This window comes from Argiope bruennichi, chromosome 4 (assembly GCF_947563725.1).
Source record: "Argiope bruennichi chromosome 4, qqArgBrue1.1, whole genome shotgun sequence".
In the NCBI taxonomy this organism is placed as follows: Eukaryota; Metazoa; Arthropoda; class Arachnida; order Araneae; family Araneidae; genus Argiope; species Argiope bruennichi.
In genome coordinates this window covers 94,390,210-94,417,190 of record NC_079154.1, presented here as the reverse complement: position 1 = coordinate 94,417,190, position 26,981 = coordinate 94,390,210, and the positions used below count along the sequence as shown (strand labels likewise).

At 26.7% G+C, this 26,981-nt stretch overlaps 1 protein-coding gene and 1 long non-coding RNA gene across 2 annotated transcripts in view; one reads left to right on the top strand and one right to left on the bottom strand.

Annotated features, from left to right (window-relative positions):
* Positions 1 to 26,981, bottom strand: part of LOC129966869 (uncharacterized) — a 296,579-nt gene that overhangs the window by 228,724 nt on the left and 40,874 nt on the right. The gene's annotated exons all lie outside the window — the stretch shown is intronic.
* Positions 5,896 to 26,981, top strand: part of LOC129966868 (buccalin-like) — an 81,361-nt gene continuing 60,275 nt past the window's right edge. Inside the window, exon 1 of the mRNA XM_056081473.1 lies at positions 5,896 to 6,029. Coding sequence (XP_055937448.1) covers positions 6,019 to 6,029 — 11 coding nt within the window. The 5' untranslated portion in view covers positions 5,896 to 6,018. The remainder of the gene's footprint in view (positions 6,030 to 26,981) is intronic.

Below are 26,981 nucleotides of genomic sequence, written 5' to 3'. Positions count from 1 at the left end.
CGTATTATTTTAAGTGAATGTATTTCAAAATGTTCTACAAATTACATCAATATTTGAAAAATGCTACAATTTTTTTAAAAAAAATTTGTTTGATAAATTGCCTTGCTTGACATAAAAAGCGCCTTCTGAAAAATTTTGTCGTTCTTTTCTTAGATAAAACACCACCAAATAAAATATTGGATAATCTCTTGGATTTCTTTGGCTCTTAAAAGTCAAGGAAGTAAAAGAATATTCTACAGCAAAACTGAATTTATTTTTAAACGACATTTTTGCAATAACCCGAGATGAAATATTCTAACATGTAAAGCGAAAGATAATTTAAAAAGATTCGGAAGGAAATCTGATTTTCGCAGTCTGTTGATTTTCATTAAAATGTCTTGAGTGAAAATAATATTAGTTTTTTTTAAGTGAAATGTTTCTGTTCATCTGCTTCATTTCCTGTGCAAAATAAGTTTATTTTAATAAAAAAAAGATCAAATGAACTCAATACCTGCATACTCATAGAAAATACATTACCCTTTATTATTTTTTTTCCTTTTATTTTATCATTTCTTTTAAAACAAAAAAAAAGTCATCGAAGAGTAGGACAAAATAAATTACTCTAGCCATGCACATTTTAAATGTACTCTTGAATAATTCCTTTTCGATATTTGTCTAATTAATATTTATTATTAAACAAAATATGCAAAAATGCAAAGGATTTATTAATTTCATGTAGGTGAATTTTTATGAGCATTTTATATTTAATAGGCCATGAAATATGTTATTTTCTACAAAATCCAATTATTTTTTGAAATAGAAAATAGTCTATATGTTTTGAAAAAAAGAAATTATATTTTGTAGATGCATTTTTTTTTAAAATTTGCACTAATATAATATCCATGTGTTGATATTATATTAAACATTATATAGTTAATAAACTACAAATGCCTCTTACTCCCTCAGTGAAAATTTACGTTTACATGATTTTTTTATGGCTTACATAATCACATTTACACGAAATTTTACATTTTATGATTGTCTCTTGAAATTTAAGTACTCCTTAAGTCTACGGTCTTTATTTCTGTATATATATATATCTGTATATGTATATATATATCTGTATATGTATATATATATCTGTATATGTATATATATATCTGTATATGTATATATATATCTGTATATGTATATATATATCTGTATATATAGAGAGAAATAAAGGCTTTATTTCAATGATGATGACACCGTGTCCGCATTACAACGGAAAGGGGGTTTCAGTAGCTTCTGAGGGGAAACATTCCTGAGCACTCAATGCACACATAGTCGATTGCACAACTCCTTCTTACAGGAGGGTTCTTTCACGTACCTCACAGATAGAACACCCATGTCCGGACCAGGACTCGAGCCCGGGACCCCCAGATAATGGGGAAGACGCACTACCCCCAGGCCAGGACGCGGCATTATTTCTACATAGATATTTATTTCTACAGTGGCCTTTTATTCCTTTGATAAAAATAAATATTCTTTTTCGCGAAATAGTTATCATTATGAAAGAAGTGTGTGGTTGACTTTAGGATTGTCTTAGTTTTTCGACACTATTTTTAAAAATATTTCATTAATATCTACAGTATTATGGAAATTTTGGGTAGTGATATTATTCAGTAGTAAGGCTTTTTATACTAAAATTAATCAGGTAACCAGATCAAAAAACTTGTAATAAGATTTAGTGCATTTGTATCATTTAGAATAACCATTGTTTACTGACAGAGATGGATTGTTGATTTCTTGCAATGTTTCTTCTTTGCCTACAACTAAACCTCCGGGGTCGGCACCTCGAAAAGAGGATGAGATGCTTCCGGTATGGTGGTTGGATTTCGCCATCCTAGAGGGTACGCAAAGGGGGAGGGGGGATCTAGCTCCTCCCATCGATGACGGGACGTACTTCCTTCCTTCGGGAAGGGCTGTACCGCGGACGGACCCTTAGGACTCAACCTCAGTTCCCGCCAGTGTTGCTATTGCTGCGGTCATTCAGTATTATTTATCCGCGTGCCTTCAGGTGGGTTGGAGAGTCAACGATCTATAATACAATTGCAGGTAAAGTCATAACTGATTCCATACGAATTTCCTCAAATTAGTATGCTCTTTCAACAGCATACTCTTTCCATCAAATCATCATTATCTAAATCACTCATTTAAATCTTAGTAATACTAAAAATAAAATCATTTTGATTCGAATTTAAACATCGACTGATGCATAGTAAGGGACGATGAAACAATTCTAAGATGCTGGAAACGGTTAAGAGATGAAATTATCGTTTCCCCTTAACAACCAAAAAATTGAGAAAGATAGTTGAAACAAGAGTAGTTATTACTTCACCACAGCGAGCAGTTTCTTTTGAGCAACTTCTAATTGATCATCATTTCAGTGACTGCAATTGTTTAGAAAGAAGTGTCTTAGAATGTCATTTTCAATTCTCAAAAAAGATCAGTTTTTATCAATTTTTAGAGCGCATTTATTAATTTTTACTCATTTCTATTTAAGGCTCCTTATTATAGATTTATCATATATGTAAAGTGATAATTCGGAAATCGATTTTTCATTCAATTTCTGAAATGCTTTCGTTTTTTTTTTTTTTTTTCAATTTTGTATGCACATGTTTTCCATAAGAATGTTTCAGTATTTTCAAAATTTTAATTATAATGAATTTATTAATAAAACTTGATTTCTACACATCACCATTTAATGCCACCATTCATTAATGATTTCAAAATTTTATAACATAATCAAAAACTATAGATTTCAAATTAAAAAAAACATTGAGAAAAATTCTGTTTTTCAAATCACTTTACTGAATGCTTAGTTTGTAGAGCTTTTAATTAGATTTCTGAGGGTAAAAAGAATTGATACGAATATAATAGTGTTAGGGCAATCTTGAAAATAGAAAAAAAGGTTCAGAACATTTGCATCATATGGTGATGGATTATACTTTAGTAATGTTTACTTATATAATTTTTCTTTATCAATGAAAGATAGCACTAAAGATAATTTGGTTAAGTTTAATTAATATTCCCTGGGCAAATAATATTGCTAATATATCGTTCCAAATATTAACGATGATCTGCGCAATTTTGAACTTTGATTAGATGATGAAGATGACGCTTATAGATATTCCTCTTCCAAATAACTTCATGACACCAATAGAAGAGTATTACATCACACGGACATTATGCTCAAAATTAGAGGTTCTCATAATTTTGAATTTTGAAACCCGATTTGTACTAGAAGGATCTTTCATGGAAGCGGGTTTCAAACCTCAATCCACCGACACTGCAGTCGAGAGGTTGTCAATATGTCATCAAAACCATGAAAAATTTACGAAGTGAAAAAAACGAGTATTCTTTTTTTTTTTAATTTACTGAATAAATATCTTTAATTTTGTATATTTCACTGTACCTTATTTGCATTGCAAAAACGTCCACGGATCGTATTCTAATAACAATTATTTGAATACATTGATTTTTTTCCAATATTGAGTAGCCTATTTGAACAGCATTGATAAGAACATTCTTTAGTAATTATTTTTCATGTTCATAGAACATTATTTTTTATCAATAAAAACAGAGGTTTCTAAACAAATAATGAGTATCTTATGTACAATATTTTTTTCTACATTTCTCTTTTATCTGATGAATTATTATAGTTTTATTTCCCTGCTGATACAAGAAATATATTTTAGAAGTGATTTTTTATGCCAATAATAACATTTTTCTATCACCGTCAACGATGATGCTTAAAAATGCTTTCATTATACTAATATACAAAGTATTCAGAAAAAGGCATATATGTTTTAAAATGAAATAAACTAACTATAAATTATTCTTATGTCGATTAATAAGTAAATTCAAGGATTTTTGTTAGTACGTTTCCTTCAAGGAACCTTAAACAAATAAAGTGAACCATTTATCCGATTAAGTGTGGCCTACACAAATTGATGCAAGGCTTCACTGGATTGATTCTTAGATTTTCTCATCCTGGAAAAATATTTTTTTAAACATTGAATAAGGTGCAAATCACTTATAAGTAATTTTTTTATCATAAGCTCCGGATCTCAATCTGTACGGTTATTCATACATGAGACGAAAAGGAAAATTTCAGACATTTGTGGAACTGGAAAATATCTTGAATCATTAATGTACAGTACAGCTCTTGCTTCGTTGTATAAGATCACTCTTAATCTCGTAATGTGCTTCGGAGTTGCTTATACTTGAACTTCCATTGCAGTTACTATGATTCACAGCTACTGTACAGCTACTGTTACAACATCTAACATTAAAATGAATTAAAATGCTTACAAACTTTTTGTTCTCAATTCATTAATCTCCAGAACGAATTCTTATAATTGCTATCATCTTTAATACTATATCTATGTAAAGTTCATTGCCGAATCCTTAACTTACAGATCATTATTATATTTAATCATAATAAAGAAAGTCACAATGTGAAAAGAATAAAAACAGTTTTACCATTCCAAAAATTTTGTTCATTGTTAGATGATATTTAGAGAAAATCCAAAAATAAAACATTTCCGTTATTTTTAGAGGAGCTGTGGAATAAGTTATCTTTCTAGGATAAGTTTCTGTTCTTAGAATAAGTTAACTTTCAACGATGGTTTTATTTTTGGAAGATAACGTGTTAGAAATTCCATTTCACCCACAATTTGTGGATATTGTGTATGTTAACCCTTTAAAGGGCTATTTTTTTCTAGTCATATTATGTTAAAATATTTTTAGGCTTAAAATTAGAATAAGAAAAGGAATTCATTTAGCTTATTAGATAAATTAAATTTGATTAATTAATAATTAAGTAACAAATGAAGACACATCATTTTGATTGAGATAAAGAACTGAAACATCTAAATTTCTGTCTTTCTAAAAAAAAATTGTCGGAACTTATGCTAACTTACAAAATTTCATACAAAGATTGATAAATTTGGTGCGAAGCATACTTCCCACAGCCCTAGAAAGAGTAAAGCTGGACTGATTTGGCATGGAAGTTTGGATAGAAGGGCTTAAATATGATCGTCGTCAGAAAAAATACGAGATTCATTCCAAAATATTTCTTCCTTAGCTTTTAAACTAGAAGTTAATTTATAAAACTTAGATATCATTACTGCTGCTGATTTCTTTAGATTCCTATATTACATCTTTGACTTATTTTAAGATCCTTTCAAAAAAAGGTTGTAAAGTTTTCAACAAAAAAATTATTATTGAATATAAATATTATTTAAGAGTGAACCATGGACTCTATGATAATTGAAAAATATATAATTTAGATTTTTTTCAGACGCTTATATACAAATCCAGTTTCTCGATGATATATTACAGCTTCAGATTTATGTACTTATCTATGAATGGTAATAAAATATAAACAGTTGCATATAAATATAAATTCTAGAAATTTAAAGCATTTCTCCTAATTACTAAAATATTCTATAGTAGAATAGATTGTAATAGTTAAGAAAACAAGGAAAAAATATGCTCGGTAGAAAGTAATTGGGCTAGTAATTTAATGAATATTCTTTTTCTGCTTTTCTGGCACTTCACAAGAACCATAAGATAAAATCTCGCCAAGAAATTATCAGTTATCTCCTACTTGAGATAAACGTCTGTGATTTATCTGGTAAGCCATAAATATTTCTCATGATTCAATAAAACGTTTGAGAAAACACACTGTGGAATAAAATTAAACAAATAAATAAGAAAAATCCGAACGTCACCCACGATCCCATTCTGAATTCTAAAACATTTCTGCGATTGGTTGACAGGCTTGCAACGTCAGAGCCCAGCCGCTCGTTTGTGTCCAATCACGAAGAAGAGTCAGGTTAAAAGTTAGAGGCACGAAGCTTTCGCGTTCACATATTCGCAATTTTTCGGGCTTTCGGCTTGGAAAGAGAGAGGCTTGTAAAGTGTCGCACAACCTGTCGCCACACTGATTCCAACCTGTTCTCTTATTAAAAATTAACCCAGAGTCTAGGCATGGCTGACAGGTAAGCTACGATTTTTATTCTCTAATATATCCCATCTCTTATACATTGTTTAATAAAATAAGAATATAAATATATGATATTTAATTAAAAAAATGTATTCTGTTATGAAAACGAATGCATTTTCAGGAATCCTAATACAAATGACAGTGTAGATAATTCTGTTTTCCTGGTATCTTATTTTGAATAAATCTTCAAACCTTTATAATATGTTATTATTCTTATAATATTTAAGAAAATAACACTATTTATTCAATGTTAAGTTAATTAAATGATTTTAATTAAAATATTCTATGAATGGTGAGTAAACTTATTCATTTCTGTTAGGAAATATAATATCGTGTCTTTAAATAAGAAAACTAATACAGCTAAAATTAAATAATATCTGCTAAAAATGTTAGAAATAAAACGGATATTTTATTTAAATTTTTATAAATGTATGGCAATAATAGTAACGTTTACTTTTTATATAGTAATATTCACATTATTATAGCAATCGTTTATTCTAGATACATAATTAATAACTTCCGTGAAATTCCAAAATTTGTATATATTCTCAAATCAGCTAATTAATAAATACACAACGTGAAATAATTAATTTCTTAATTAATCATTTTTTAAAATATTAAATCAGATATTGTGATATTTAATTCCGTATAAAACAAAATATTAGTTCTACATTCAGAAACCAAACTCCAAAAGAAAATGCAGTTATTTGTGCAATACAGTTTTATTTTAATGTTATTTCCATTATCAACTTACTGAATTCCATTATAAGTAGGATTAGAAATAAATTTCGGTGACTATTTTCAGATTTTTGAGATTCTACAGATGAACATATGGTAACTTTGTCAAATCCTCCTGGTTAATCTCATGAGAGAATATTTTCATTTGCCACGGTCGTACATAAAATCAGATTTAAAGAATTTAGAAAATATAATAATACAGTGATATATTATATATTATTATATTCTATATTAATTAATATGGAATAACAAATTCCTACATTTCTAAAATTATCAGAATGCTTTTCTTATCTTTGTTATAAGCATTTTTATATTTAACCTGTAAAATAAAAAATAAAAAAATGTCTATGATTATAGCAAATTTAGAGTCAGCTGATAAATTTTTATAATCCGGAGACGTAGAAATTTGAACAGTCGCCAATAACTATCAACATATTATACAAATTATTGTTTCAAGAAATTAAAAATTATATATTTAGCAATTATGTTTAACCTTTTAAAATACACTATAAATAATTGAGAAAAATTAATTCATTAGTATTATAAAAAAACATTTAATAAATGTAATTAAATGCTATCACATGAATTTCCTGAATATGTTTTTAACATATTGATATTTTCTCTCTCAAAATTTCGCACCAATTATTATAATAAATATAGTCACTTGTATTGCAGTAAAAATTAGATTAGAAAGGCGAAATGTTATCGCTCAAATTTTCCAGGAAATCACACAAACCGATTCATTAGTATTATAAAACAAAAATAAATAAATTCAGTGAAATGTTATCATATAAATTTCCTGATTATGTTTTTAACATATTCATCTTTTCTGTCTTAAAATTACATTACCAGCAATTAAATATATACACTTGTATCGCAGTAAAAATTAGGTAAGAAAGGCGAAATGTTATCATAGAAATTTCCCAAATAACAATAAGTTTTTAGCATGCCGATATTGCATTTTTTTATGTTACAATATTATATTATATACATATGTATATATTGAAAACTGAATAAATGCAGAGAAAGTCGTACAAATTTTTAGAACTATCAACGTGGTATACTGAATAGCATTAGTCGAAGAAAAAAAGTCAAGTGACTTGATTTATTTTGTTTTAAGCTGAGAGATGTAACAGATAGCGTGACAAACCATATTAAAATGAGTTCTTAGTTTTGTTTCTTCAACTTCCGATGAAGTTCGTTCATTTCTTAGCCTAAACGGAACTTTAATTGCATACTTTTTAGGTTTAAATTTCTATAGCAGGCATATATCATAACATGACTGACACGCAAACTATTTCGTGTTCCAGTCAGCCTTGAATGAATAACTTTGAAAGATAGCAGAAATATGTTATTTCTTCTATAATACAATTTTCTAATAAAGTTGCAGATTTTTTTTTCCTTTTTGGATATTTTAGTTTCGGAGATTTACATTTTCGACGACGAATGAAAATTGTTTCAAAATAATAAAGTAAATTTTTCAAAAAAAAAAAAAAAAAAAAAAAAAAAAAAATCACAAGAAGAATTCTATACATGAAATCTGATCTGATATTTCCAACAAAATATTCATTTCAAAAACCGAATGTTTTAAAACATGACTGTAAATGTCCTTCACTTTAATTATTAGCAGTTTTATATTACTTACAAAAATTAGCATCGACAATATAACATTCCCACGATTAAAGAACGAACCAAAAACGAATTTAAGTATACCCAAATCATATTCATTATCGATATCTAGAAGCAAAGCAACATGGAACATGCATTCACAGATTTTATGCTTTGAAATGGTATTTTCTCCCATTTTTACAATTTTAAAGAGATTCTGAGACGTAAAGTTTTCTTGAGATATTTTAAAAACATCAAAGTTGCATGGAAAAGTTATCCTGTATATGATAACTAATATAATATTACATTTAATCAATATGCCTGGCAAAGCGGCAAGTTTGCTTGATGTATCGGCTATATTTAAATCATTTGTATATATTTTCATGATTATGAATTCGGCAAATTGTCGAGCATTAAATATGTTTTATTTTAATTGTCTTATACATTTTCTCTCCAAAGAGTATATGAGCCTTTCTAAGGAAAATCAATTCCATAACATAGTAGAATTCTTAAAATTGTAGACATATAGTTTCATCAAAAGTTCGCAGTATTGTAACTCCACTTTTTAAAAATACATCTTGTTAGTTGCGAAGAAGTTAACTAGAATTGATGAAACAAAGAAAACGGTTTGTATTTCAGGGAAATATATTGTTGGAAATTTAGAAAGAAATATTTCTTAAAAAAATGCCAAAATTCAGGCAAAATTTGCACAATCATTAAATCGGTTTCTTTAAAATGCATCTTTTTAAAGTTTGGAATGGTGTATAATTTATTCTTTCACAATAATACTTTCAGAAGTTATAGAGTAAAAGCGATAAAATTCATCGTAATTAAATTTCTACACACAGTTTCAGAAAAACGCACTCACTTCTACCGTTCGTGTTATATATACACTAAATTTGTTAGTTCCAGATGGAAGGGTTTTGCCTGTAGAACGCCAACATCATACACATACACATTCATCTTTATTATTAGTAGATATATACATATTATACATATAGGTTATAGCGACGTAGAAATCAACGGATATTTTCACCCAGCAATTTATTCACCAGCAAATAGTTATGAAAGGTTGAAGTTAAGAACATAACATATGTTTAATTATTTTCGAATAATCAAATGACTGAAATTTTTGCTATATATGTTGTTTAAAATAAATAACATTTCTATATAAACTATTGCTATTCTTATAGAAATTTCAGTAATGTTTTCAATCCTTAAATAAATAAATCTTTGATTTATTAATATTCAGTCAAAAATATTTTATTAATATTAAAATCGAATTAAAAGCCATTTACTATCTTTAATGCGTCGTCTATGATGACAAGATGGTTCGCTTTGGCTATTTATCGCGATTTCTATTGAATATTTTATATATAGGCTTATGTTCCTTAATCCCTCATTTTTAAATTTCAAATTTTGACATGCATAAAAGTTGTGTTATTTTATTATCCTTATACATGGTCTGTTTTTTTTTGTTGCATAAATGAGCTTTTTTAATGAAGAGATGCCCCATATCATAATTATATTTATATGCTTGCTGTCTGTCATGCATCATCAAATCGCACACTGCTTTTCGTGATAATGGGACGTCATTGATTTGTCATGTAAACTGCTCAAAAAATAAACAGGATCTTTCACTTTTTACTTATAACAATGTGGAAAAAATCCCAGGATTAAAGATTTAATGAAATAATTCAAATTTCATTCCCACAATGAAAGATATTATTGAAAATCATACCGCGATAATATGTTTATTAATATAATGTTATTTATTATGATAATATGTTATTATTTTATTATGATAATATTTCATTATTTTTTTTATGATAATATGTTATTATTTTTAAAAAAATCAGAAAAAATACGCTCCTTAAATGCATTGATATAAGCATAAAGACTTTTTTTTAAATTTTAAAATAGTAGAAAAATGTAATTTGAAAATATTATGCTAACGGAAGTTATTCAGAAAAAAACTAAACATCTAATTTTAATTAATTAATACCACAAAAACTTCCATAGTTATATATTCTTATTCCCCAAAAGGTGCCTTTACCAAGCTCTAACTCAAAAAATCTGTAATAAACAAATTGTCCTTTATTATAAACAGATAATTTTTATGTATCGAGGAAATTCATAATTTATACTTTTAGTTAAATTATATCGAATTTTATATAAATTTATCGTTTGTTAATTCGAAATTACACCTCGGATATTCTATACTACTTCGTGGACTACCTTATGATAGATTAATTAAAATCATATTTTTATTCTGTTGAGTTATATTTTCGAAATGTAACGTATTACCCACAATTCATTTCGCTTTTAAAGCGTTTGAAGGTACTAGCCAACTCTATATCTAAATAAAGATCAGAAATCTGACACAGAATAGCTCAGAAAGATTAACTTCTCATTTTTAAGTTATTTTGGGACGAAACCTTATAGATTTGATCCGCTGTGAAATTACAGATGCAATATTTGACCCGCATCACGTTATCCATTCTTTTTAGGTATAATAATATTTGAACATGCGGTCCTCGGAAAAAGATTAAATGCTCACTAAAATCCCATTCATGGCAAATCGTCGACGAACCTGCCCCTCAAATCTGGGGTCATATATTTTCTGAAGCTTGAAATTTACCATTAGGCCATTGCGATTCAAAATCAAAACAGGGAATTAATTTTAAATTTTAAATCTTCAAATATAATTTATAAATAGATATTTTTTAAAAATAGAAACATATAATTTCCAAACATAAATTTGAGATTTGAAATAAAACCTTTACACCCCAAAAAGTTAAATTCTTTTTTAGGAACAAATCAAATCAGATTATGAAGATCTAATTGTTGATAAGATGTCGGTATTATACCTGTGCCATTCTCACATTCTCCTTTTTTAATAATCCATAGTAACATGAGGAGTGGCGATTAAATAAAGAACATTAAATATCCAGCAACATCATATTTTAGTCGGACCTTCGATAAAAATGTTCTTCGAACCTGTGACTCGGAAACTGAAACTTTACGACTTGACTATTAAGCTTTAGGTATAATGGCCTGAATATTAATAAGAATGAACAATACTTAAATTCAGAATCGAAACTTCTAATTTATGAATATACAGAGTTTTTCAGACGTACTTTTAAGAGTTGAAATAAAGTTTATATGTTCATTATTTTTAAGAAAAAAAAGTTCATATTATAAATTAAAGCTAACTTTTACTTTATTAACCAAAGAAGGATTCTCCCCTATTTTATTTGGAAATTTTATTTAATGCAAAATCTGAAGAAATGGTAATACATTGTACGAAATATGATAATGTATCCTTTCGAAAATTTAAATTTTACAGCGTCTTTACATTTTTATATGCCATTTTCTCTAAAATGACTAATCCGTTTCTAACACATTGTCATGTGTTTTATATTGCTCTTTGCTTTTGATTTTATAGTAAACTTTACAACGAATTTTATAGTTGAATTTTAACTGTATGCTTGGAGTGGCATAAACACTAACATTAAACTTTGAAAAATCGTGTCAACTAACCTTTTTGTCTGAAAGCGCAAGACCTATTAAATTTATTTCCTAACGCAATTCAAAAATTTTAATCTCAAGTACATGATATTGCAAATTTGAAGAATACATATACGTCCAATAATTCGCTATTTTTTTCTATGTTTCTTGTAACATTTTGGAAAGTTGATTATATATTTTATTTGGAAAGAATTTGTAGTAATATAAAATATTTTTTCTAAAAAAATGTTATAAAGGCTTTTTTTATGCGAAAGAAATAAGGAATGTTATTTAAAACATCATCTTATGATAAAACATAGCATATTAATCCTCCCATTGTTGAAATTAATTTTGCATATTAACCTCTGATCAGAGCCCTGTTATTTCAGAATATTGAAACATTCAAAATTCTCTTTCAAGTTTATGAGAAATTCCATATAATCCTCAAAACGAACAATGAAAATTAATTCGTAAAGGATTGATTACAGAAGAGGATACTACTTAACCCATAGATAAGGCATTGGCTTGTACATTGAGACTATGTCTGCACTTCGTACAAGTCAAGCCTTTCTAACAAACAAAACGCATTCAAGCAGAGCCAATTTCTACGCAATGATATTCGAGCGATCGTCGTATTTTGCTTGGAGGAGCATTTCGGCTGTTTCAGCATGGTGAGAGGCTTTATGTGGCATATTCATGTGTATCTGTATTAGTAGAATTTAGCTAAATGCTACATAAATGTACAAGGCTATTCCTAAGTTCTGCATAGTTAATAAATCATTAATTAGAGCATTTATTACATCCTAGTTTAACAATTATAGATATGCAATTACCAAATCAACAATATTTTCCGGATTTCGGAGTCAGACAATTGGCAGCTGAAATTTACACTACACTAATTCATATTACACGGTTTTTATTTAATCTTGTAAAAGAAAACATCTATGAATCATTTTCACAATACGTTGTCAATACAGCCAACTATATTTCAAAATGTGAGTTAGCCAGAAATGTATTCATTTCATTTCTTTAAATGGACCTCACAACACAGAAGCAGATAGTCACATAGAATTGCTGACTCAGAATCTTGATTTGATTTAATATATTTATTATTTGCTAATAGTAAATGTGTAGACTTGGTGAAATGAAGTATTGACATTTTCTTTCACATTATCTCGTCAATACAGCTATATTTCAAAATGTGAGTTAGCCAGGAATTTATTCATTTCATTTCTTCAAATGAACCTCACAACACAGAAGCAGATAGTCACATAGAATTGCTGACTCAGAATCTTGATTTAATTTAATATATTTATTACTTGCTAATACTAAATGCGTGTATGTGCTCACATTGATGCATCGGCAAAGATTTTAGAGACATGCGGGTCCAGACACCATTATACAATTGTGCATAATTACCAAGAGACAGTCCACATTAGCGTATGGTAATCATAGATATCCCGTTGATCAGAGAATTATATTATTACTTCAAGTAGAAGTGGAGATCTGTATTTTATGGTTAAAAGTATATCGAGTGCCTAAGCCCAATGTGAGCTTACATTTAATACACTGCATTTATTTACATTTAATTTACAGCTTTTATTTAATATACTGAGATTATTATTTAATAATTTAATATATATTTATTAGATAATTATTTAATATATATTTATTATTTAATATATTGAGATTTCATTTGCTCTCTAATAAAAATATCAAATGTTATTTGATGCGGTAGCTCTGAATACTCACTTCTAATTTCGAATGGTTCAAATTATAGGAAAATTTACTAAAATGAATTATCTATATGCTCTAGATTGTAATTGGAAATAAAAATGGCCGAAATCTGAAATATCTGTAAACTATTTCTAAATTTTGTCAGTATAAATATTAATGATTTTTAAATTAATTTAAATTATAAGTTTTATATTCTACTATCAACAGCCTGCATAAATTATTCTGATTTGTTTCATTTTTGTTGCTTGATGATCACGAATAATGTTTGATAAATGATTAAATATAATTTTTATTACAAATGAATAAATATAATTCAAGAAAATATATCATTTATGAATATGATTTCACATTATATAAAATTCCTTAAAATAACATGCAGTTCAATAGTCACACTATGAAACGTTGGGAATGATATTTCTTTGTGTTTTGAAAAATATTCCCTAGAATTAAAAAGGTTCAGTATCTTTTGATGACTGATTCAAAACGTATCAAAATTAATTAATTAGCATGTGCATTATTGCTCACTGTGAGTAATCGTACCTTATAAACATATTAGTGATAAACTGTATTAAAAAAACTAATTTAGTTAATCCTATAAATTTCAGTTTTGAAAAAGATCGAAAATAGTTTTCAGATGAAAACTTTCAGTTTTAGACTGCAGATGACTAGAGTGACACCTCATCACCACTCAGATGACGATAATGAAATCTCATTTGGCACTTCTCCAAAATTCTTATATATGTTGATTCTTATGCAAGATCGAATCATGATACATGTGGTGCTATACGCATTCCGTTTCCTTAATTTATAGCCCATCTGAAAATTTTCTATTATTTGAAGCCAAAAACTTATACGTTCAGAAAGCAATGAAATGAACTTTTCAAAGTTAAAATAAAAGATTCTCTGAGCGGTATAAAATCATAATTAAATACAGTTCTCGCTTTTACTAAAATATTTTCAATTAGTAAGAAATAAATATTTCAATCCTTTTTAAGACACGTAATAATATTTTATTTCAAAAAATATATTTTCCCAAACTTTTATAGATTTGCATATTTCAATATTTTTTTAACTTTATGTTCTAATATCTCTTACAAAATTTTATGCGTATTAATTGTGTGGATAATTAATGCATTATTTTAATTTATAGTTTTATAACTTTTCTAACTATCTAATGTATAGGTAATCTTTATTAATAGGAATATATATATACATATTAGTTATTCATTTTGCAAAAAAATTATTATGCGCATAAACATTTTCCAAATTCTATAAAATTTAATTCTAAAAGTTCTTAATGTGTGCAAATCAGGGTAATTGTATTGCTTTAAAATTTCATCTGGACAAATTTTAAAACTTCAGAGGTGATAAAACTGTGAAAGAAAGTTTGATTGTTGTTATCGATTTTTTCTATTCATGTATAAGAAAGACTACAGAAACTATAAATGTCTGCAAAATAGAAGTCTTAAAAAATTAGAAAATCAATCAATAATCTTAGGGTAACTGTATTCGTTGTTGAAAATCTTGATTCAATTGTAAATTTCAAAATTTGCTGAATGCAAAAATCAAAATTTTGGATAACGAAAGATGATCACCCTGGTAATCGTTGATCTTAATGATTAACTTCCATTCAATAATTTCTAAAATTGTCTTTTGATTCCATTTCTAGAAGCAAATAATTAAAAATGAAAAAAATACATTTTGAATATTTCAAGTATAAGTATTACTTAGATTTTACGCCGCTTTGACTTTTACGCTTTGTTGATTTGTATCTTCGCAACACAAATAATAAAAAACGAGAATCAAATTCTTGATTCGTGAAATCGCCATTAATTTAGAAGATTGAACATCGGAATAATTAGAGCAACTTGAGAAACATAAAAAATAAAATCATAGGAAAGTTTTCAATTTAAATTGAAACTACAACTTCTAAAAGCATGAACTATTTTTCTTTGTTAAAATTACCTTTTCCGGTGTATCACCGAAAGTTGCAAAAGAGTAAAATGGAGAATTCTGTTGCAATTCGTAGGAGCATTCTTTAATAAAATTGAAAAGTATTTTCATATTATTTAAGCATTCAGAATTAATTAGGTGGATACTTCTTTTGTGATGACACCCTCGAGATTCTGCAAGTAATCATTAATGCACTAAAATTATTTTTCTTAGAAAAATTGATTAAAGGAAACACGCTTTAAAGTCATTTGAATAGTTTCACTTTGGATCAAAAGTTTTAAGGATGCGTTTAATTTTAAGTAATCATACAACTTATATTTTGTTTCTTAAACAATGAATAGAATTGGTATTGGCGATCATTGTTTTTTTGATTCCAATAAAATATTTGGCTTTCAATTAATAATTAATGAAAATAATTTCACTATAGAAAATATAGAATAAAGACATAAGAGCTGCTATATTTATAATGAAAATATACCTTGAATATGAACAATTTTGTCGTCTAGAAGTGCTTAAGGGTGTTAATGCATATATCTAGAGGAGGGTGAATTATTATTATATTATTGTGGTACAAAAAAAATCCAGGATGTTTCGCTTAAAGCATAGCTATGTTACATATTATATGCAATTTTTATTAAATATTTTAAGACATATTAAAACATTTTTCAACAATTAGTAATTTATTTCAATTAGTTATCTGAAAATGAATTTGTATTTAATGAGATGAGAATTCCCATTCTGTTTATTTTCCGAAATGAAATAGACGTTAAGCAAAGAAAACGAATTAAAATTTATCACTATAAAATTTCTGCTCAAAACCATTTGAAAAATTAAAAAAAAAGAATTAAAAGATGAATTTCAAATAAAAAAAAACAATATTTAATAGTTATAAAATATTTTAAAATTGTAAAAAAAAAAAAAAAAAAAAAAAAAAAAAATCCGTCATAATTGGTACGCTATCTCATACATAATCCACTTCAAATAATGACCAAAATACCGATAAGGTGAATCCTTGATTGGTGCTGGATAATCGTCCTTTAACCACAAAGGGTGTTTATTGAATGATCTCTTATTTCAATTGATACCTGTCAAGCAATTTTAAAAGCTCATTTAAAATTGAGACTCTTCGATCGAGTTTTTTCAAGAATTTTGAATTTGATCCAAATTCTGCAATTGGCTTAAGCAAACAGAGATTCTTTCTCTATTCAAATCCTTTCTAAAATGTACTTTTATCAGTGATGAAACTTGGATATATTCTTTTATAAAATAAAAATCTCAACATTCAAGTGAACAACTCAGGAATGATTGATGTAAGCCTGAAATGTCCACGTCAATTTTGCTCAAAATTGAAAGTAACGTCAAGAGAGTAACTGCTTTCTTTAATTTCCATGGTGTTTTCCATATGGATTACCACCAAATAAATAGACGACAAATAAAGCTTATTATTTGAGTATTACATGAAGCAAAACGACCTGAAATTTGTCTGAGAACTTAGGAGATTTTTCATCACTCTAATGTACCTTCTCACAATGCAAATATGGCGTAAGAATTTTAATCAAACGCTCAACAAATCCCGTCCCACAAGATCTGTATTCAGTTCATATGGAGCTGTGTGACTTTTATTCATTTAAACGGTTGATATTGTCTCTTCCGCCAGTCGTTTTAAATCCATTAATTCGATAAAAGAAAATTCATTACGAAAGCTGAAATGGTTTCACAAAATATTTCTTAAACTAGATCTACTACTAACTTGTATAAAAAACAACATTCTAAGTTTCAATCCAAGAAGATGCACCTTATTCAAATTCCAAGACTTTTGCCCGATAATCAAAGTGAATGTATGAAACTGCAACATTTGTTTAGATGCCGACATCCCAAGAAAGATTCTTTATGATTCCAAGACTGATGCTTCTCCTGACGTGGTTACAGAAATACTGAGCGGAATTAAGTATTTATGCCAAACAGACAATCATTTTTTGTGAAATCTGCTTTGTTCATACTTGTCCTACTTTTTTGGGACCTAGTAGGACAAAGTCCTATCCTTCTCAATTGTCCTACTTTTTTGAACAATTGAGGGTGAGTATATAATGAACGGAGTTGAAAGATCGGAAATCAGATGTCGTACTCAGTTTCATGTTTGAATGCACGAAATGGAGATTTCATAACTATTATATCTTTAAAATTATTCATTCAGCAGCTTATTTTCAAAAAAGAAAGACTGAGTATATTTATGAAACAAGATGCAATATGATTCTAATGTGGCTGGCTATAAGCTCATGCGATTATTGTATAGAATATAAACTCTCATAAAGGTTTCACTCATGTCATACATAATACCCTTATAATTGTAGCGGGCCAATTTGGCTTGGTAAAGGAAAATTTTATTTTCTCCTTTCTCATGAATTCTCGAATTCCGAATGAAATTAATACTACCAAAAAGTTTTGCCTCATTTAGTGACATTAAGTAGATAGTGCACTTTTGATAGTTAGACAAATGATAAAAATCCATACATAAACATACATCAGAAATAACCTACATATATAATTAGCAGATTTACACACATAAAGCAGCCCACATTTTACCTGTTGTATCTCTATATTTTATTTGACTGTCTTACAAGTTGAATTGAAGGTTTATTTAATACTGCCAGTTATGGTTCAGATAATTTTCCTATATGCAATCTGTATTTTATATATATAATACGTGTACTTAAACAATGAATTCAATTTATCCACCGTCTAAAAATTAATTATAATTTAACCACTAGAATTTCAACACCATTTTAAATTCTGAGTTACGTGGGCATTTATCTATCCCATATTTCCAAGGTCCCAATTCTTTAACTTTAACTATTCAAAATCACGAGAATATCACGCAGTTGAAAAAAAATGGTTGTTCAGCGAAGTTTTGGTAAAATTCCCGTTTAAAGCAATATAAATGTCGAATGCATTGTCATATATTTCCCTTTTCCTTACTCTAGCTTTACTGTGGCGAGTTTGTCTCTAATTGGGCATGAATTTAATAAAGAACTATTGGAAGCTACTAAAAAAATTGAACCATTTCTTTAATCATGAAAAGAATAATGTTGTTATTTAAAGACAATTCTTCTCTTCTCATTTACGAAAAAAACTATTTTATTTATATATTAGTTATATTTTTCTAAAACATAATTTTGGGAGGGGAATCATACCAAATTCAATACGCTGCTAAATCCTATATCCCTAAAATTTAATTTTATATATATATATATATATATATATATATATATATATATATATAAAATTAAGCATTAGTTAAATTTTTTTCATATGATGCATTTCGCAATCAAGAATTATAAAATATATTGCTAAAAGATTAATGCGTTTATGAAAATCAATTGTAATCTATATAATTCTATGATGTACTGAAGCAACTGATTTTTGTACCGGGGGTCTCTCTAAATAAAAAGATAAACTAACTTTTATTTGCCTTTTCATTTAAAATATTTTTAATAGAATTTGAAACAAATCATTGACGGAGATTATTTTTAAGAATTTTATGAGTAATCTTGAGAAGAGATAATCAAGATTTAAAAGCGATCTTTAAAGAATTTAAGAGTATTAATGATAATGCACATTTTTTTGTTTTGAAATAAATCTTAAGAATTTTACCTCAAGCGTTTTTGGAATGTATTTAAATTTCATTGTTGATAACTTAAAGAAGTAATTTATCAAATGTTTTTTTACGTAAATAAAAATTATATTAATGGTGTTAATTGGGATAAAATTGATGAAATTCGCTGAAATATTCTGAGAAGTTTCTTGAGAGAAACTTTCCTCCATTGAAATCCTTGTTCTTTTGTTAAATAATGCGCAATATTAATAATACAACTATTGTAATACTTTCGTGCCTAAAATTATACTATTCTAAAAGTTTGAGTGTTAGTGTTTTCTAACAGATCATAATGTTTGATCTTTCAGGATTGAAAGTTCTTATTCTTTCACATTTCTGTGATATTATTTTATACTCTAGTAATGTATATCTCATCAGAACCCAATTACTTGGCTGAGAAGACTTTCAGCTATGGTTGACAGTAGAGTATTTGTTATCAGAATAATATTTACGACAAGATATTACAAGATTCATTCCATCCATTTAATACAGCAACAAAATGTATCGTTTGACTTTTTTCGTATCCTATAAGATACACAATAAATATAGAAAGCTTCGAGTAAATAAATATGATAAGATAAATAAATATGCAGCTTCGAGTTGGGATTCAGATATAATTCTTAGTAAAGTTTTCTTGGTTTTGATGAACAATCTTTACTAATGAAACTTTTATTTATTAATTTAACACTGAACTATATTGAGCGCTAAATTGTATTTTTGAGTTGCAAGACATTCTAGCTTATAATTATATAATTATCTAACATATAATTATATAACATATTATATAGCTTATAATTATATAATTATATAACAAATAAAAACTTCCATATGCATCTAAAGGTCTTAGCTATAGTAAAAAAATGGAATAATTTATAATTATTATTTTTGCACATGGTTATTATTAATTGCAATTCTGAAAATAGTTGCAATAAGTTTAGACTGTAATATATTTTATAACGATATTCACATTAATAATAGGTATGCCCATTTGTACACAAATTTGTATTTATTTTTATTTTTGACAAAGGAAAAAAATAATAATTTTAAATAAACCGGTCATTTATTCTAATTTTAATAATTCGTGTTATCTAATTAAGAAAACTTTTTGAAAGATTCATCTAAATAATAAAGTTACAAATATGGCTGAGTTTATACATAGCGCTTTAATAAACATTAAATTTATTACATTACAATTACAAATTTAGCAAATATTTATATAGAAAGAAAGTCTCAACATAATATAGCATTACAAATTTCATTCGAAATTTTTACATCTTAAATATAATTCGGAGAATTTCTACATCACAAAAAACTTTACTTATATCAATTTTCACATCTTTATTGAAATTAAAAAGGAAATATTTATTAAATACTTAAATTTTTCCTTCCAAAAAAAGTCTGCAAATTTCGATAAAAGATCAAAAGATTTACTTTTTTTCAAATTTTATACAAAACTAAATAGGAAAATATAATTCAAAGTATAATTTTTAAACCTATGCAAATATATTTCTTTTAAAATTTCTTACGATTTCTCAAAATCGTATCAAATTTTTGAAATTTTTTTTCTGATTTACGCTATAACATGGGCGTTTCATTTATGTTACTATTACATCAATGATTGTAAGTAAAATTAACTATTGATTATTATAAGCAAATTTATAGTTTGATATTATTTCCAAAAGCATTGTGGATTACATTTTAAAAATAACTTAAAAAATATGAAAGGAATATATGAAAGAAATATTTCCATATAATAAGGAAGGAATATATTTCCATATAAGAAATATGGAAATATATGAAAGAAAAAAATAAAATAGAAATCGGAAAAAAAAGAAAATATTTTTAAAAATTAATTCTTTTAAATCCCTTTTCAACAGTAAAAAAATATTTTCATATAATCCTCACATCTTTTATAAATTAGCAAATTATAGACTTTTTTTCTTGAAAACAACTAAAACCTAAACTGCCTACAGACGTTCTAAAACTTACTTCAAACTACTACTCAATTGAAAAAAAAAAGTTCAAAAATCCTCCAATTAAGACTCGATGTTTTGTTCACAAAGGAATTAGCTCAACCTTTCAAGATTAATTTTATAATCTGCCTGTGACATCTTCTTAAGTAATTAAGTAAAAGCAAACATTAAGGGTAATAGGAAAAGTGTTCATTTATTTACAAGGGGGAACTTGGGTAAGCTAATCTAATGTATCCGTAAAACACGTGTAGTGCTTAAGGCTGATGAGACATTTTTTTTCCTATTTTATTGAAAAAGATGGATTAAATATTTAAAAAAAAAAACATTTTTTACTCGCAGATGTTAAATCAAATTATTAAATATGTAGAATTATTTCGTATTAGAATGATATTGTTTGTTGAAATGCTATATCACAAAATGGAAGATTTAGCTAAAAAATAAATTTTAAACGCATTGAATTTAGATAGAATTTCAAAATATGAATTTTTAATTCAGAGAAAATGAACTATAATTCGTAAACATAATATGCCTAAAAAATAAGCACCGAATCCAAGTTTTTTTTTTTCAATTTATAAACATGGGAATCAATAGCTTAACTATTAATAACTACAGTTGATTAATAATTGAGTCAACTTTGAAATTAAATAATTCTAATTTAAGTTGCTAAATAATGTGTTTAATTTATTCAATTCAAATAATTAAAATAATAATTAAAAAGAAAAATTGATATTTTACGAATAAGATGTTATTGTTGCATTCTTGCTTTACCACCTTTATTTATTTATTTATTATTATTATTAACCAATTATAAACCAATTTCATTTTCTTACACATTTAATGATGAACATCAAGAAACGTACTGAATTTTCAAAATGATTTGCACTTATTTGAAAAGAAATAACTGTATTAATATGCACTGCCCAGAGAAGTATAAAAATACTTTCTTCAATCTAAATAGATGTATAATCATGTGGAAAGAGCTGTTGGAAGAAACTAAAAAATTTAAATTTGTTACACTCACAACCAATAAAATTTCAAATTGTTTTGAATATAATACAAAAAATGCCACAATACCACATCCAACCTTTAATGTTGCATCAGTTTTAGAAAATTTCATATATACGTTCTCTAAAACTCCATATTCTTTGATGAATCCATTCTCTACCTAATTTCTCGATTGCCATAAGGAAAATCTAAATTTTTAAAATTAAATTCTTAGTCAAATTTATTCCCAAAAGTATAGACTAAGAACAGAGCTATAATTGATTCAAATTGCAAGTTATTTTGAAGACTTTACGATTTAGGATAATGAATTCAGATTTTGATTAATTAGTTTATTAATTAAAATAAGGAATATCTCAGATATAAAGTTATTCCTATAAAATTATTTTTTTAAAATATCCTAGAATTTAGCATTGTTATCGTAAAAATTATCTTTCGCGTCCAGCAATACTTTAACAGAAATAAAGCAATTATTTACAGTAAAATTCATATGAATTAAATTTCTATGAAATTCATTCGAAGAAACATTTTTTGAACTTTAAAAATATTCACCAAAACTAAATAGTTATTAAAATTAAGATATCATAAACTAAATTTTGTTTACAAAATTGCTTGAATCAATTTATTTAAATTGAACTAATTAAAAATAAAATAATTAAATCTAAATATAATGAAATACAATTTAAAAAAGAAACTAGTTCAAAACCGCGCATATATTTTTGAAAAGTAGTTATAATTTCTGAACATAAAAGAAATATATATATATATATATATATATACTTGCCGCCTTTGGCGATCAGCCGGTTCGCCAATCTTAATGTTCGTTAAAATTTTAATAATTAAATATTTTATGCAATTCCTACCTTAATAGCTTCTTCATCAAAATAGTTTAAAACTTCAAATTTTGATAGACATATAATTCTCTCATAATATTATTAACGCCTTCAGCCATAACGTAATATGTATCTCTCCAATTTTCTGTTAGTTCCTGTAGAATTTATACTATAAATTAAAGTGGAAAGGATTAATCTGCAATTAATATAATAATATTTTTTACAGAAACAAAGTATTTTTTTGTAATATGATTACTGAAAACAGTCACTGAGCGTTTAAAATTTATAGGCACTAAAGAATATCTTTCCAAATTTATGTAATATTTCAAGAATTTGTCAACAAAATATTCTCAGAATCATTATGACCAGAACGATTAATTAACAATGTTTAATTTTAAATGCATCAAACACTAAGAAAATAAAACGAATCGTTTAAAATAATCGGTTGAAAACAGGTTAAAAAAACTAAAAAAACGATGTACTTAAAACTATAAGCGTAAACAAAAAATATATAACTAACAAATACAATTTAATTACAAAAACATGCAACTAACCTAAAAATAATTTAAATCATCCGTTGATAATGGTTGTCATGTCAACAATCAGAACACAATGCGCATGCGTGAATTTTCAACGCCAGTTACGGTAACGAAAATGTGTGAGTTTTTCTACGCCAGTTGGGGTAACGCTATGCAGATTAGAAATTTTTAATTTCCTTTATTCTGTTTTATTTTAATTCAAAAGTACTTCAGAATGAATCTGAAGGATCGATTAATTAACAATGTTTAATTTTAAATGCATCAAACATTAAGAAAATAAATAGAATCGTTTTAAATAATCAGCCAAAAAATCTTAAGCCTATCCTCATGACTGCTGGGAAAAAAAACTGAAGCCGTATTCATTTGGTGGTGGGGAAAGTTAGTTTTTAATTAATAATTAAAATTCTAATTAAAAATTCAAAAAAAGAGCCACCCTATCTTTTAAGTTAGATCAAACTGCACACGGTGTGCAAATTTGATTAAAATCGGTTAAGTAGTTTAGGAGTCCATCGCGGACAAACAACGTGACACGTAATTTATATATATTAAGATATATTTAATTTTCTTCTTTATTGGGTTGTAAACATTAGCAATGCAAAAATATTTCTCTAGTTCACTTAAAATAGTTAAAATAATATTTCACTACTTGCCCCTATGCGTCTAATATATTTTTGAAATAACAACACAAACACATAATTCCCTCAATTCTCAATAAGTTCTCTTCCTTGAAGACCTCATAGGGGCCTCCATTCTCTTCAGTATTCGTGACGCAATTCCATTGAGGGGAATTAAGTAAGCATCACAGAAAGTTTTATGAATTATCAAATCAAAACTTAAATCAGAATATTATCACGAATGAATTCTTGTCAACATGGGCATTTGATTCCTTAAATCTCAGTTCTAATAAACATAGGCTGATTCATTAAAGCATAAACTTATGCATGCAGATAAACATCGAAGTGGCATTCGAATATGTAAATATAATATTTATCTGCCTTCAAAAGAGTTTAATCTCGTTTATCAGACTGCTGGAACAAAATTCTTCCAGTGCTTTAATTGTCTTTAGCATCACTGCTTTACTGTTCTTTCCCAACGTTTGAGTTTTAACTGATATCTGCTTTGTTGTTTCCCTTTAAAAACTGTGGATGAAAAGCTTAATTTCATAAGCGATTGAAAATATTGAGTAATTAATTAAGACAGTATATCATTTTTTATTTTCCAGTTAATTGTATTTTTTTTTAATATTCTGTTTAATATTCAAATACTCGTAATTACATAATAGCAATCTTCAAATTATCCAATAGCTTCTAATTTTAATAGTTTTTTTTCTTAATTTATTGAACGTGTTTCTCATTCAGAGAAACTTTCTCTTTTTTCATTTCTTTTTGAAAATGTAGTTTTGATAATTTTTAAAAATAGTTTTTCTTTAGTTATTTTAAAAACAGTTATATTTTTAATCTAATTAAATATTATTTCTGAATATAATTTTGAAAGATATAAAACATCTGGAATAATCTACAGTAACTTTTCTGTGTCAAAATTTTCAAACTGACAATTAAAATTTTTCAACAAATACTTAGTGCGCAGAACTATATTTAACATTTATTATTTGAAACTAAAATATTTTTTTCAACATATGGAATTTTCTTTGAGGAATTAAACAATTAAACGATCTAAGGAATAATTAAATGATTTCTAATTTAAAAGCCTGTAATAATGCCGAAAAATTACATAAATGAAGGAGAAAATTATATGAATGGATAATTATTAAAAAGAAAATATTTGTTTATCAACATTTAAGAAAAACAAAAGAATTTTTCAAAAATTAGAATTTTTACTTGTGCATTAAACATATTGTAAATTAATTATAACAAATTAATTAAAGAAATCTAAAGAGCAATTTCCAAAATTTAAATTTAAGTTTCATAAAAAAAAAAATTCTGTTGAAATCAAGCTTAATATGACCAAAATACAAGACCAATACTATCAACATATATAAGAGGGTCATTTTCTTCAAGACACACGATTTCAAAATAAATTAAATCGACAACTTATTTTGACACATTTAATGTATATTATGTGGGTATAAAAAATTGTCGACTAATATAACTTACCAAAAAAAAACAAAAAACTCTCGCCAGAAAAAAATTATTAAATGGATTTCTGAAGCTTTTAAAGAAAAACGTCACATTTATGTCCATTAGACCTGCGGCAAAATTTGTGATAGCAGATTTTGAAATGCCAAGCAAAGATGGATAGCTTCAAAACTCGCCTCAAATTGCTTTTAACTGGCCGGGTTTGTGGTGTAAAGGTACTTTTGGTATAGCTGTCACATTATGTATAGATGGGAAATTTGAGGAATTAAATATGTGATCCTGCTAAAGTAGCTTAATTTTAATATGCGATTGAAAATAATCATAATTTTAAAGAGATAAAGTTATAATTATGTCCTTCCAGCTGATGCTTTAATACTTCATTGCAGTTTTGTTTTTAAAGACTGCATAAATGGAAAAATATATTCTGTCATAATTTTTGTTATAGAGTGATATTTTACTAAATATTTCAGTTTTACATTTAGTTGCCGCCACAATTTGATTATTCTGCTTACTTAGATAATATAACATCGGAATCCTTTAAATTGTAATATTTTTACCTAGATAAAATTTATAAATTATGCTAAAAATTTTCAAAAATTTCTTAAAATATAAGGAAAAGAGCATAGTTTCGAAATACTTAAGAAGATTTTACTTCTTAATTGTTTTAAATTTCAATAAGCAAGTAATTAATAATTATAAATGTTTTACCAAAAAAATATTTTTTTAACCCTTATATCACAGTAATTATTTAAATATATAGTTGCATTACTATGCTAAAGATTTTGCACAACATTCAAAATATTTACAAATTAAAATAGTTCATGCCGTTACTGGGAAAACAAATGAAATATTTCATGTAATCAAAGAGCCAGAATAGATTTTATCCAATTGAAATTAGTACTGCGCATGTGCAGCTCAAGCTCTTGATAACATAATTTTAAAAAAATCCCTTATTTGAAAAGACCGAGTAATTATGATATGGTGACTTTTACAAATTTTAAATTAACTTTTTTTTTTTAACCAGCTTATTTTATAGCCATAACCAGCTTACTTTCCTGATATCTTCACTAGTGAATATTTAACCGGCAGAAATATTAGATTAACACTTTACCGACCGGTAGCGGTTCGAACATACTATGTATGAACAAAGAACAAAACGTCGATTAATCGACGGCCGGTCGGTAAAGTGTTAAGAGACAGTGATTCGCAAGTTCCAAAGAAGTGAAACAATGGAAGAACTGTAAGAGATGGTAAAAGAGACATAATTCGAATATTATATCCTTGTATGAATGATAAAATGTACGGA